The sequence below is a fragment of the Stenella coeruleoalba genome (assembly GCF_951394435.1).
Source record: "Stenella coeruleoalba genome assembly, chromosome: 12".
Lineage (NCBI taxonomy): Eukaryota > Metazoa > Chordata > Mammalia > Artiodactyla > Delphinidae > Stenella > Stenella coeruleoalba.
In genome coordinates this window covers 70,011,759-70,026,265 of record NC_137158.1, presented here as the reverse complement: position 1 = coordinate 70,026,265, position 14,507 = coordinate 70,011,759, and the positions used below count along the sequence as shown (strand labels likewise).

Below are 14,507 nucleotides of genomic sequence, written 5' to 3'. Positions count from 1 at the left end.
GCCGGGCCCACCTGCCTCCCACGCTTGACAGGTGTTAATCGAGGAGCAGAGGAAAGAAAAGTGAAAGGACTAGATCTGGCTTAGATTCTTCAGTCCACAGCCATCATTTTGAAGGTAAATATATATTAAAAACTCACACTGACTCACCTTTCAAATACTAAACTGACTGTATTCATTATTAAACACTTACGGCATACAAAAAAACAGAGAGAGTAATACAGGAAACACCTCTGCCTCCACAGAAACAACTTAAGGAGAAAAAAAAATCTAACCAATACATGTGAAAGCCCCTGAGTAATCTTTCGCAATAAAATTTTAAGTAATTTTTACAACCATCAACGATATTGCATGTTCCCTTGTTCCCAGAAAATCAACGATCTTGCATGTTCCCTTGTTCCCAGAAAATCATCCTATTGGCATCTAGCTCAAATCTGGACTCAAATAAGTCTCAATAAAACTGAGTTTTCCGTTCTGTCTATATAATAAAGTACTTCCACTGTTTAGAACATTCTCCACAATTCATGTTTTTCTCTCAAGAACAGATCACCGACACAGATTTCACAGCCCTAGTAACAGGTCATGAGAATCACATGAATACAGGAATCTTTTCTATGATGGCAGTACTTCAGCATAATGAGGTACGAACACAGAGAATATTTTTATGCGCATGACAAGAATAGCTGCTCTCCTCTGCCGGAGTTGAATTTCCACCAGGGTCACTGTCCCTCAACACAAATCCCCAGGGCTCATGGAAAAAAACCAAATCTGCTCAAAGACTCCCTTCAAAGCACAGGTATTCCAGCCAAGTAAACCTTCAGAAAAAAAAAAAAGAAGAAGAAGAAGAAGAACAAGAACAAGAACTATTTTTCACAGTCCCTTAAACTCTTTAGGAAAATCCCCTCACAGATATTTCTTTAAATGAAAGAGAAAGAGGTAGACCAATGGGAAATACAACGTAACCACTGTCTTTCCTAAAGAAAGGCCTCTAAAAGATAAACAAATAAGGTAACTTTCCTCATAGTTTCATAAAACCCCACCTTGTTAAGCAAGTTTACTTTATTGCAAACATAGCATCTTTTTAGGCCTGCTATAAATGTAACCTGGTATATACAATATTCCATATTAAATAATTTATTTTATTTTTATTTCACTGGCCTCTCTTTTCTTCTCTCTCCCTCCCCCTACCCCTACCAGCTCTTTCAACGCCAGATACCCATCTGGGCATCAGACCAGGACTTAAAACTGTGCCATATCGCAGTGCATCTGAAATCCACTACCTTTTTTTCACCAGTCAGTTAAAAGCCTTGAGCAGCAGGCAGGGGAAAAGAGAAAAAGGAATTCATGTCAGAAACAGATTATCAATTTTTCTACCTTCCACCCAGAGGACTGCTAACTCTTATTTTCCCCTTTGCTAACTCTTAACAGAGAACGACAGAGACAATCATCAGGGCCGGGAGCAGCACGCTGTCTCCTGCAATCGGCCCTCCTTTAGCAGGGCTGTGATGCCAGCCGGAGGCCTGGAGCAGCTCTGTCTCACAGCCCAGGGTCCCAGTCTTGTAACTACGAAGGAAGAGGATATATAAATACAATTGATACTCTGCAAATTTTCTAAGAGATAGATTTAGGTACAAAATAAAAAAGAACATTCCGGCAGCCACAGAATAAACTACCTGGTAAATTAGGAAACTGGGCACTCTACAGAGGTCAAATGAGGGTTTCTAGAGTCGGATCACCTGAGTTCTCACCCCAGCTCTGGTACTTTCTAGTTCTGTAGCCTTTTTCATTGAATAGACATTCACTGCTCACCTACTGTGAGCCAGACACTGGGCTTGGTCCCAGGGATATATGGGTCCCTACTCTTGTACAATTAAATTTTAGTAGGAAGGACATTAACAAGCACAAAAAACAAGAAAAGTACCAGATAGTGATAGAGCATATGGGGAACTTAAATATAGTGATACAGTCAAGAATGACTGGGAGAGCTACTTTCTAAAGTCAGCAGGGAAGTTCTCTCAGAGGTGACACTGAAGCCCAGCTCTAAATGACAAGAAAGAGCCCATCAGGCAAAGGCAGGGGAAGAGGGGTGTGCAAAGGTCCTGAGGTAGGCATGACTGGGCCTTTGGAGAAATAGAAAGAAGGCCAGTGTGGCAAATTATTATACTTCTGTGTGGCTCATGTCTGTCATCTGTGAAGCAGTGGTTGTGAGGATTAAACTCTGAGCACCACATCTGCACACTGTATGTGTTCCGTAAATGTAAGTTGCTAGAATTATCATCATTATCATCATCATCATCAGTGAGATCCCATCACTGGAGGTGTGCAAGCAGAGGTTGGGTAACCACCGCACAGGCATGGCCAGGTGTTGGGCCTCTAAGGTTCCCTCGACAATTAGATCCCAGGATTACACAAGAATAGAAAAGGTGAAGAAAGAAATGATAACACTGTTCCACTCAGGCTTCCTGCCTAAAGGCCTTGAAAGAATGCTTTCAATCATACAACGATGTGGAGTTTACCGACTAATTCATTCAACAAATGTTCCCATCTGAGCATCTCTGCTTCTAATCCCTAAACAGTCAAAATCCCCACTTGGAGCTAGTTGGCACAGTCTTTAGCCCTGAAGTCTACCCTCTTTAGGGGGCTTTGAGCTAAAACTTACCACACCAGCACTGAGAAGAACAGAAAAGGTTGACTTATTCTATGTTACTGGCATTAGTGTCAGCTACTGACAGAATAAAATAGCGGAGAGGATAGTCTTTGATTTTATACATATCTCAAACCATTTTATTATTTCATGTTTAAAATGTTCCAAGCAGAAGTTTATGCATCACAGACTCCACTGACAACATATTTCACTTAAAAACAATTCTTACTCTTGGCCTACTCTCAAAATACTTAATAAATTGTTAAACTTTCTGAAGCCCACTAATTCAGGCTATCAAAGACGCACTCGACGGATGAATCTGACTTGCGTGTTTTAAGTTAGGGAAAGATCTACTTTTACCCAAGCCCAGGCCCTGAATAATTAAAGGTCATATTCTTTCAAGTTCTTTTCTAAAAGTCACTCAAATCCAAGGCAAATGTATTACAACCATAAAGAAATGTATGCCTTTATATTCATGAAATTATTTCCTCACCTACTCTTGATAGTTCAGATTTCTGCTTAGATGGTGAAAATGACTTTAAAAAATTATTAAACCTCATACACTGCATAAAGCAAATTAATATTGAATATGGTCAATATAAACAATCCTAATACCTTAACATAAAATGCACCAATATTTTTATGATGCCAGGCTTTTAGACTGTCCAAACTCAAGGATTTGGAGAGGAAGAGGAATCGTCATAAACCAAGAGATAAATTTACCAGTATAATCTCAACATCACTTCTCTTTTCCACCCTAATCTCTATGCCCTCCTCCATAGCTAGTCCCTCAAAAGGAAGAAACATATAGGAACAGATTTGAATCAAAATTCTCCTGTAGGACAACATTCCCTTAAAAAAATGAAAAAGCAAAAATTCAGCATAGAACGTATCCAAGGAGGATCTTTAAAAATATGCATTATAGGGCTTCCCTGGTGGCGCAGTGGTTGAGAGTCCGCCTGCCAATGCAGGGGACACGGGTTCGTGCCCCGGTCCGGGAAGATCCCACATACCTCAGAGCGGCTGGGCCTGTGAGCCATGGCCGCTGAGCCTGCGCGTCCGGAGCCTGTGCTCCACAACGGGAGAGGCCACAACAGTGAGAGGCCCACGTACCGCAAAAAAAAAAAAAAAAAATGCATTATAGCTGAGTAATATTCCATTGTATATATGTGCCACATCTTCTTTATCCATTCATCTGTCGATGGACACTTAGGTTGCTTCCATGTCCTGGCTATTGTAAATAGTGCTGCAATGAACATTGTGGTACATGACTCTTTTTGAATTATGGAATGGACCTAGAGTCTGTCATACAGAGTGAAGTAAGTCAGAAAGAGAAAAACAAATACTGTATGCTAACACATATATATGGAATCTAAAAAAATAAAATGATGAACCTAGGCACAGGACAGGAATAAAGACACAGATGTACAGAATGGACTTGAGGACACAGGGAGGGGGAAGGGTAAGCTGGGACAAAGTGAGAGAGTAGCATTGACACATATACACTACCAAACGTAAAATAGATAGCTAGTGGGAAGCAGCTGCATGGCACAGGGAGATCAGCTTGGTGCTTTGCGACCACCTAGAGGGGTGGGATAAGGAGGGTGGGAGGGAGACACAAGAGGGAGGGGATATGGGGATATACGTATGCATATAGCTGATTCAATCTGTTGTACAAGAGAAACTAGTACAACACTGTAAAGCAATTATACTCCAATAAAGATGTTAAAAAAATATATGCATCATATGTAGATGAGTCCTTTGACTTAATCTGAACTGAAGATCCCTGTTCAACATGTAAATTTTAGAGTACCATGAGAACTGACCACTGAGTTAATATTTACCTTAAAAGAATCAAAAAAGTGCCTTCCAGAAAGCAAGGTTGGAACTAATAGGCCCATTCATATCCAAATTTATCTACTGCTTTTTGCAACATAATCCAGCCAAAAGAATGTGATTCAGATCTCAGCTATGCAACTGCTAACTTTTCAATGTTTTTTGAAGTAGGAGCCATCAAGAAAAAAAAAAAAAAGTAATAGTCATCACCTTGGCATTAAAACACTCGAAGCAATTTGAGATTTTTAAGAATACTTTAAAAATACTTTAAAGATATAAGAAGTAATACAGGCTCATTGAAAAGCTTTAGAAAGTACATATGAGCAAAAAGAGAAAAATTATAATCCCCAAACGCCAAGATGACCACTATTAACATTTTAGTACACACTCTGCTAAACTTTTTTGAAAAAAAAATATTTTTCACATAAATGACTTCATATTGCACATATTTTTTATGTAACATCAAGAACATATTTCTATGGTCATATACATACACACACATTTTTATGAATGTATAATCTTCTACTTTATGAATACATGCTAATTTAATTAGCTCCACTGAGTTTCTATATGATTTATTCAAGTGCCCTACACTAAAAGGAACAGAGTAGGTTAACCATTGTTTCCTAAAATTATTTTGCCTATGACATCCTTATTTGAATTACACATTAGAACTTATGCTGCTTTCAAAATACTTTGGGAAATTATGATGTCACCAATCCTCAATATTGGATTTTTATGGTGTTTATCATTTTTTTCTGTGATCAAATTTTTACTTGTATATTTCTGTGTGTTCCCTAGGAACAAAACTCCAAAAATGGAGTTACTGGGCCAACTGGTATGCATATGTTAAAAACATGTAATAGGGCTTCCCTGGTGGCGCACTGGTTGGGAGTCCGCCTGCCAATGCAGGGGACATGGGTTCGAGCCCTGGTCCGGGAAGATCCCACATGCCATGGAGCAACAAAGCCTGTGTGCCACAACTACTGAGCCTGCACTCTAGAGCCCACGAGCCACAACTACTGAAGCCCAGGCGCCTAGAGCCCGTGCTCTGCAACAAGAGAAGCCACTGCAATGAGAAGCCCACGCGCCACCACAAAGAGTAGCCCCCGCTCGCCACAACTAGAGAAAACCCGTGTGCAGCAGTGAAGACCCAATGCAGCTAAAAAATTAAATAAATGAATAAATAAAATTTTTTTTAAAAAACGGAATAATTTTTGCCCAACTATCTCCCAATAGTGTATGAGAATAGTCAGTCTTTTGAAATAATCTTTTTTTTTGAAATAATCATTTTTAATTTAAAGAATAGTTTGAAAGTTATGGGTACTCATCATATATACCCAGTATTTTTAAACTTATATAATTACTTTTTTATGAACATGGCTAAAGTACATAGTTATAAATATCAAAGGTCTTACTGTAATGGAGGTCAGGAAACTATTTAAGAACATAACATAACTCCTCACAATTTATAGAACATGACAAGCATGGATACATTAAATTGTCTCATGTTCATTTTCCTCCTTGTTACATTTATATATTTCTGGATATACATTCTATACTCTTTAAGAAGATATTAGTAATCCCTTATATCAACATAGTACTCTATACTACTAAAGCATTTAAATCAAAAATAATGTGGGGGCAATAAAACATTCTCAGAGCATACTTTAAAATAAGATATTAAGCTGTACCCCCCAAAATATCCTTCAAGCTACACAATAGCACCTACATATTTAGAGCCAAGACTGTAATACCCAAAATCTTTACCAATCAACCAACAATAGTGTCATAGAGGGAAATGTATCTTAAATGTACATCTCTATTAATTTGGAGCTTATTTTCAGTGCATATTTCTCCAGATTCATACAATAAGAAGTAACTTCCTAACATAATAAAGATGGTGCACACAGCAAAAACAGACTTTAGGTTCCTTTTATGGTTTTAAAGTGACTCTGGATGTAAGTTTATAGCCCAAAGTAACTCTCAAAGTTACTTAAGTATAGTGTTCACACCCAGGGTGGAGTTCTGTGCAATTTTCAAAACTCAGAAAGGTCCTGCCTGCTCAAAAATATCTCCCCATAGAGTCTAGCTCAGAATTGTATTTGAAGCTTTTTAAAAATACATAAATTTTTATTCAATAGTTCTGTAGTGGAGACAATGCATCTGCATTTTTTTTAAAAAAAACTCCCCAGTTGATTCATTTGTACAGCCAGAGTCAAAAAGCACTCGGTTATATAAAAAAAATTGGGGGAGGGAGTGGTATCCTTAAGTCCCCAATTTAAATGTTCACAGAAAACCATTAATCTGTCTTAGTCTAGTTTATTATATTACCTAAGTGGAAACTGTGCCTCGAGAAGGTTCATAAGAAGTTTCAAAATGGGAAGAACAGGTAGGAAGACACCTGTTGGCCTAGAAGTGGTCACCAAATGGGACGGAGGAAAGGCAGTATGGAAGCAAAATTCAAGAGGCTCCATCCCAGCAGAAACCACAGTACTTCTTACTTTAAGCATCATTTTTTTTAAGCTGCATTTTGTGTTCAAGGGGTTTCTTATCAATGAACAGCAATCCACTAACAGGTGGCAGTTTCACCAAGCAATGTCAAGCAACATACCAGGAGACCAAGTTGGGTTGAGAAATTATGATAGGATACAGAGATATTATATTACCATTTACAATGTAATAGTCATTTGTCAGAATTATGTTTCTCAAAAGAAGTTTGTCTCACAAGAATAGTACAAAACAAGCCAATAAAAACCTGTGTCTTCTAAGTAGTTTATGCATAAAAATCATTCATTTTCTTAAGCTTCCATTACTTACCAGATCTGGACTTAATGATGTCACTGAACTCGTTCTGCCCATCGTCAGCCCTGGCCTCGTGTTCTCCATACTTGGCCATCTTAGCTGAGTTTCAATATAATCCAAAGACTTTACAAGGTCCTCTTTTTAAGACTTTCAGTTTTCTATAATGATCAACATCAATACCTAAAGAGAAATGGGAAAGTATTGATTTGAAATATATATATATGACTATAACATATATGTTGACATATATATTAACATATAGAACATATCACATATATTGCTATAATATACAACTATAATATGTATAATGACTATATAATATATATGACTATAAATATCAAACTATACATATACATTATATATATAGTCATATACAGTTATATAAAGTTATATATAGTAACCATTCATTCGGCAAATATTCAATCAGACTATGTGTAAGGCACTGATCTGGGCAATGGAAATATGACTATCAAAAAGAGACACAGCCTGTACTATCTTGAAATTCATAGACACCAAGCAATTAATTATATAATGAATTATTTCATTATAATACTAACATGTTACGAATGTATAAACGAGAAGCATAGAGTAGTATGAGCATACAGAAGAAGAATCTGATTTGCTCTGGGCAATTAAAGAAGGCTTTCTTGAAGAGGTGACATTTGAGCCAAGCCTTCAAGGATGAGATGAATTTAATTAGCCAAAAAGAGAGGTGGGAAGAGAATTTCCCATGTTAAGTGGCAGGAAGAATCATGGAGCATTCATGAACCTGAGCAAAGGCCAGTGCTTTTGGAGAGAACAGCCAAGAGGAGGGAGACCTGTTGAACTAGGTGAGGTAGATAGGACCAGGGACAGGGCCTTAGAGACCATGTCAAGGCTTTCCTAAAGAGCAGAGGGGGGACTTTCCCGGTGGCACAGTAGTTAAGAATCCGCCTGCCATTGCAGGGGAACACAGGTTCGATTCCTGGTCCAGGAAGATCCCACATGCTGTGGAACAACTACGCCTGTGCACCATAACTACTGAAGCCCGCGCGCCCTAAAGCCCATGCTCCGCAACAAGAGAAGCCACTGCAATGAGAAGCCCATGCACCGCAATGAAGAGTAGAAGAGCAGACCCTGCTCTCGGCAACTAGAGAAGGCCTGCGCGCAGCAACGAAGACCCAACGCAGCCAAAAAAAAAAAGAGCAGTGGGAATCCCGTAGATGGTTTTAAGCTGGGAAGCAACATGATTGTGGCCTAAATAAGGGCACATGGAAAGAAGTGCGTGGACTTGTGGTATATTAGATATTAAGTAAAGGTCAATAGGATTTGGAAACTGATTGGATATGAGACGCTCAGGATACTAAGGTGCAAAATGACTGCCCAATTTTGGCCTGGGCGATTGAGTCATTCACTGAGCTGGGGAACACTGGAGGATGAGCCTCTAAAGGAAGAAATAATGAGTGTGATTTGGATTTACTGAGTTTGAGATGCCTCTGAGATATACAAGTGGAGATAACAAAAAAGTCTTATCTCAGGAATGGTCTGGATTATATATAAATCTGAACGGTTACACGTTATATCCATTGACACAGATTTTATTCTGGAAAATACATCATGAAAATTCTGCTGAGAATACATATCACTCAAAATAATTTTAATCTTTAGCAATTAATTAGTCACAGGCACCTTTAAAATTTAAAGAATTGAGGATTCTATCCTTCAGTACCACTTTTCTTTAAGAATGTCAATAATAATAGCCCTAGTACTTTCTGGAACACAATGCCCAAACAATCCACACAGAATCAGAATTCAAGTTTAAGTTCAGCAACTTGGCTATATCCTAACATCCCCTATGAGCACCCCAAATGCTAGTTAAATAAATTAATCATTTAATTGGGAATATAACACTCAACACATCCAAATATTAATCTACAAGCAACAGACATTAATTCACATATTACAATAGGTATCACAAGCAGAGTTTATGGCTAACTAGAATAGACAACTCAGTTCTTTATTTCAAGGATACACCATGTGGCATTATTATTTTGTAATAGATTTCATTTCACATATTTATGAAATAGTTTTACATATTTCAATGTTTTATGACATTCAAGGAAACACCGTATTATTTTATAATATATAAATATATAAAATATATTATTTTTTTCCTTACCAGTTAGGAAAAAGGTGTGTTCTAATAATAAAGAGATCAAAATTACCTTAGAAAAATGTTTTAAGTGTTAAAGTGTTTGACGCACATGAAAACTGTGGTGGATTGCTAAAGCTTTAGGAACAATTTCCTCTCTAGTAGGGAGGAATACATGGATTGTATCATCAGCCTGCCAGATTTTGTGAGGGTATAAAAAACGTTTTTCATTTTTTATATCGTCCACTACTGTTACGCTTTATGGATTATTATGTAATTAAGTTCTTTCTGGGAGGTACATAACTGCAGAAGATTTGCTGAATTCTTAAGTGTATTTTATTATATTCAAGAACCAAAACTTTGTTCAGAAGAATGCACATAAAATTTCATTATGGAAAATCAGTTTTGCCCCCCAAAAATTCTCTTTACTAGAAATGAACTAATTATTCCCTTTGAAAGATATTTCTAATGCTCTCCTTCATAAGTGATCTTAGCCAAGGGTCTTCTTCAACACTTTCCAAAGACTTTTCCCAGTCCCTAAAAGATAAGTAAACTGTTCACACAGAACTTTATTTCATTGGCACATTAATATTCCTTCATCATAATATTTTATTTTGCCACTACTTAAGATAAACTCTCAAATTTTCTCTTCTTTATATGCTACAAAGATACAGCGGTAAGGGGGATCAGAGGACAAGAATGGGAAGGTGGGAGAAGCACATAAGACCATTTTAACAGTAACAGATACCCACTGACTGACACTTGGTGCCACTAATGGGCAGGGGTCTCCAAGCTGAGTAACACATGGCAGCAATTCATTATTGGTTGTCAGAAGACAGATCAAACTTTCATCACCAACAATGTGCCTCCGTGTGAGCCTCCACTTCTACATCAATAGTATGGAAGCAAGGCCATTTCCACACCAAGCTAGGCGAGAAACAGAATAAATGAATGGGATATCGCTTTACAAGCTTTAAGCCCTCTGCAGTTGTAATTTATTGTTACCTCTGCTCTAAGTTCTGTTGCCTCGTAATGATGTTCTGCACAGTTTAGCCAGCTCTTTCTCACTGAAACCAGTACACTCTATACTCACCAGCCTTCTTCAGAACGTCTCTGGCTGTCTTATGGACCAGAAGCCGTGAGTATGTGGCAATAAACCCGGGTTGAAAGTATGGGGTTGGCCTTATGGGCAAATCTAATGTTTTAATTTTTTTTTTAATTTGGAAATTACAAAATGTAAGAATACAAACATGTTTAACAATGTGCAGTTATGATGGAAATATGGTGTGGGTCCTTAGGCAAAAACTATTCATTCATTTCCACCGGGAACCAAAACCTAAGAATGCTAGAGAGAGTGGAAAAGGAAGCCCAGAGGGCCAGAGTTTGTGGCTCCGCTTGAAACTTGGTAAAAGACACCGCCCAGTGCCAAGAACTGCCATTCATTCTCGGAAGTGCTCCAAGGGAAGGTTCCTACTGTTGTGGTTAATGCTGTTTACAGGGGCAATCAATTTTAGGTAAACACCTTAAGGAGAGTTAAAGAGCTGTCTCCTCGGTCCCATAAATGCGGGTCCAGGAGGCGGGAATGACTCCGCGTAAACCTTGGCCCTCGCCGCCTGGCCCTCTGGAAGCCAATGCACCCAGGAGCTTCGCATTCCAGCAGCTCTCGCCTGACTCGCGGCGCTATCGGCAGGCTGCGTGCCCCGGGCCCACCAGCAACCAGCCCGGAGGGGCCCACGCGACTTCCTCAGGCCCATGCAAGTTACAAAGGAATGGATGAGGCTACTGCCGGTGGTCCCTGAGGCCGCGAGCTCCCGCCCGAACCCCGGGAATCGAGGCTTCCCCGAACTCGGTTCACGCCCGCTACGGCAACTGACCGTCCCAAGGGGAGTTCCATGAAGAACCGACCCGCGAGGCCCTGGTGACCTGGAGGTTGGTAAAGAGGAGGCTCTCCCCGGGGCATCCCTGTGAGAGAGGCTGTTAAACCCAGGTTAGACCCGGGCTCCCCAGTTAAGCGTAAAACAAAGTGAGAGCTCCCTGGCTCTTGGAAGTCGGACACGTTTTCTCCTCCCCTTGAAACAACCCGGGCACGAGCCCCTTTGGTAATCTGGGGCTTGGCGAAAAAATTCACTTTTAACAGCGTGCCTTCTAAAAGTTGCACGCCTAAAATTAGTGCTGTCTTGGTTTTTAAAGAGGCCTTGGGCAACCAGAGCCTCGGACCCGGAGCCACAAAGGGACATGAATTACCTTACCACTTGCAGCAAGAGATGCCAAGGGTCCGGGAAACTAGAAGAGGCGACCGCGCTGGACTACGCACCGACCGAGCGCCCCTCGTCACCTCTCCAAAGCCCCACCCTCGGGAGCAGCAACGGCCCGGAGGTCGAGCACGTTTCCTGCCAGGCGGATAGCTGGGAACCTCTCCCCTCCCTGTCCTTGCGGACACCTCCGGGGCCCCGCCTTCCCGGGGCTGGGGTATGTGTGACAGGCCCTCTAGGAAGCCACGTCCCCTCTTGGAGATCACTGGCCCGGCGCGCACGGAGGCGCGACCCTCTCACCCTAGCCGGGAGGAAGACTGGGGGAGTCAAGACGGAGTCCGGAACCAGTCGGAGGAGTTTGGGTCGTCGCTACTACACGGATTCCGAGGACCTTCTCGCCCGAACTCTCTCCACGTTTCTGGCATTCTCTGTCCCGCCGCGGGGAGCTGAATTGGGGTTCCAAGGAAAGTGCAAGCAAAAGTTGGTTACGTCTTAGGCTCAGCCTTGAGAAGGAGCTCGGGACGCTGATCCTGGGCGCGTGAGCCGCAGGAAAGTCCATCCTTCCCGCAGCCTACGCCCCGTTTCCCCGGGGCTGTGGTCACATTACCCGGCCCGAGGCTCAATAATGCATGGGCTTACCTGCTCCCGTGACCCGCGGCCCCGCCTTGCCTGCCCGCCGCCGCCGCGTCCCGAGCGGGCCGAGGGCTCCTCTGCTGTGTTTGAGGCGTAGTAATCGCGGGGGTGTGTGCGAACGTGAGCTCTGTGATGCGGTGGTTTTTCAAAAGGAACTATGGAAAACCAGACAAGATCCGAAAGAAAAAAAAAATTTTTTTTGACACCCGACTGAAAACGCCCCTAACTTGTGCAATCTTCCTGCCTCGTAGTTCCGCCAAAAACAAAAACAAAACAGTCCAAGTGCAAACCTGGAACGGGCGCGCAGGCACCAAGTTTGCCAAACACTAGAGAGTTTTCCGTCTGCTGAAATGACCCGCAAGGAGGGAGGCACCGCTCCCCGAGATTCCCCAATCGGCTTTGGGAGCCGGAGGCTCCTCCTCGCCCCTCGGCGGGAGAAAGCCCGCTGCAGGCTGCGGCTGCCCGCTCCCCTCCTCTGAGGAAAGGCGACTCCACAACTTTGTGCGCGAGCGGCTCGCTCCTCCGGCTCCGCCTCCTCCCTCCCCCCCCACCCCCGCGGGCCTGCCCCTTTGTTGGCGAAGGGAGAGGAGCGCCGGAGGCCCAGGAGGCAGGGGAGGGCACAGGACCGCCGGGGTGCGCGTGGCCGCCCTCCTGGGAACTGGCTCTTGTCCGGTCACTCGGGGTTCGCTCTCCCGAGGAGGAGGGGGCCGAGCAGGTCCGGCCAGCCGCTCCCCTCCCCCTCGGCTCTCCAGCCCCACTGCCGCAGGGCCGGCAACTTTGTTCCGGGAGATCGGCTCCTCTCGGCTTCGGGTTCGGCCCCGGCCCGGCGCAGGCGGCCACCGCAGGCTGGGCTCCGGGAACGTGGCGCCCGGGGTCACCTGACCGCGCGCCCCGTCAATCAGCGCCCGCCGCGCGCGCCCTCCCGGGCTGCAGCACCCGGGCTGGCGCTCGGCTGGCCTGGGGCGGTGCACCCGGAGTGGACTGTGAGTGCCGAGAGCCCAGAGCTAGCATGGATGCCCCGTACTGACACGATCCCCTTTATTCAGATTATCCGAAAATGTGAGTCACACCCACCCCACGCAAACCTGGTCTTTGGTCAGGGTGGTTTTCTTTCTCCCATCTCAGTGTGCTGATGTTGCTGAATTTGGGGTCCTAGTTCCAAGGGTATATTTATTTTATATAGTTTTCTTGGTGTCATTTTTAATGTTAAGAAAAACTTGAAATTTTGTTTTACATTCGTTCATACGTACAAATACTGTTTGCGCTGACCTTGTTTTTCTATTTTTCCAATATACATACGCACAAACATCTATTACAGAGCCTGTTGCAAGGCTGAGGTGACGGCATAATATGAGTTTGTGCTGTGTGTGGATTTTTCTTACTTACATATGTCATTCCCAATGTGTTCCTCTGATTCTTTTACATGATCATCACACTTGGGAGGGGGAAAAAAAAACAGCAACCTAAATTCCTAGTTGGTATAAACAATGAGGAAAGGATGATTGATAAGGGAGCTCTGGTTTATTGCTGGTTTAATATTTGAGAGTTAACAATTTACGAGGTAGTAAAGATAAACCACTAGGGGCCTTAAACAAATTTTTCAGAAAGAACTCACTAGTCTTTTATTAGTTATAAAGTACAAGTTTCCTCAGTCCATTGGGGGGTGGGGGGAGGTTCTGAAAGATAGTATTCCTTATAAAGTCTCTAGCTTAGCCTCCTTCCTTTGGGGGGATTTTCTTCACATAAGCCAAATAAAATCCAGAAGATTAATAGGAAGTGGGTATAATTTATTCATCCACTTTCATTCATTCATTCATTTTACAAACACCAGTTTGTGGCCTTCCAGTTCCACTGGCACTGTGAATAATGCAAAGATAAATCTGAGATGTTGCCTTAAAGAACTTCAAATCTAGTAAGTGAGATAAGGCAAGTAAGTAAGTAAGGAAATGCAAGATCGGCGATAAGTGCTGTAAGAAAAGGACAGATCAAGTGCTTTTTGAGTCTGGCTGTATCAAGGGAGACTGAGGTTTCTTTTAACTGATAATTCTACAGACCCTTAAAGCTGCTCATCATGCTCTGTATCCCGGTGGAGTTAATGGAAACTCAGATTGCTTCCTTTAAAATAAAACCACATTGGAGCGTCTGAGGAGTTCATTACTGAAAATTATGTAAGTGAAGAGCACTTTGTAAATTGCAAAGTGATACACAA

At 42.2% G+C, this 14,507-nt stretch overlaps 1 protein-coding gene across 5 annotated transcripts in view; it reads right to left on the bottom strand.

Annotated features, from left to right (window-relative positions):
- UTRN (utrophin) overlaps positions 1-12,773 on the bottom strand; it is a gene marked incomplete at its 5' end in the record, with an annotated part of 496,387 nt that extends 483,614 nt beyond the window's left edge. The window contains 3 exons of one of the 5 annotated variants that reach the window (XM_079938689.1): positions 7,298-7,462; positions 12,305-12,453; positions 12,589-12,773. In XM_079938689.1, the coding sequence (XP_079794815.1) occupies positions 7,298-7,376 (79 nt within the window). Of the gene's footprint in view, positions 1-7,297; positions 7,463-10,165; positions 10,346-11,662; positions 11,785-11,965; positions 12,168-12,304 lie in introns of those variants that run through there. The other 4 variants (XM_079938693.1, XM_079938692.1, XM_079938690.1 and 1 more) reach the window with 4 other exon arrangements.
- Positions 12,774-14,507: the final 1,734 nt, after the last annotated feature.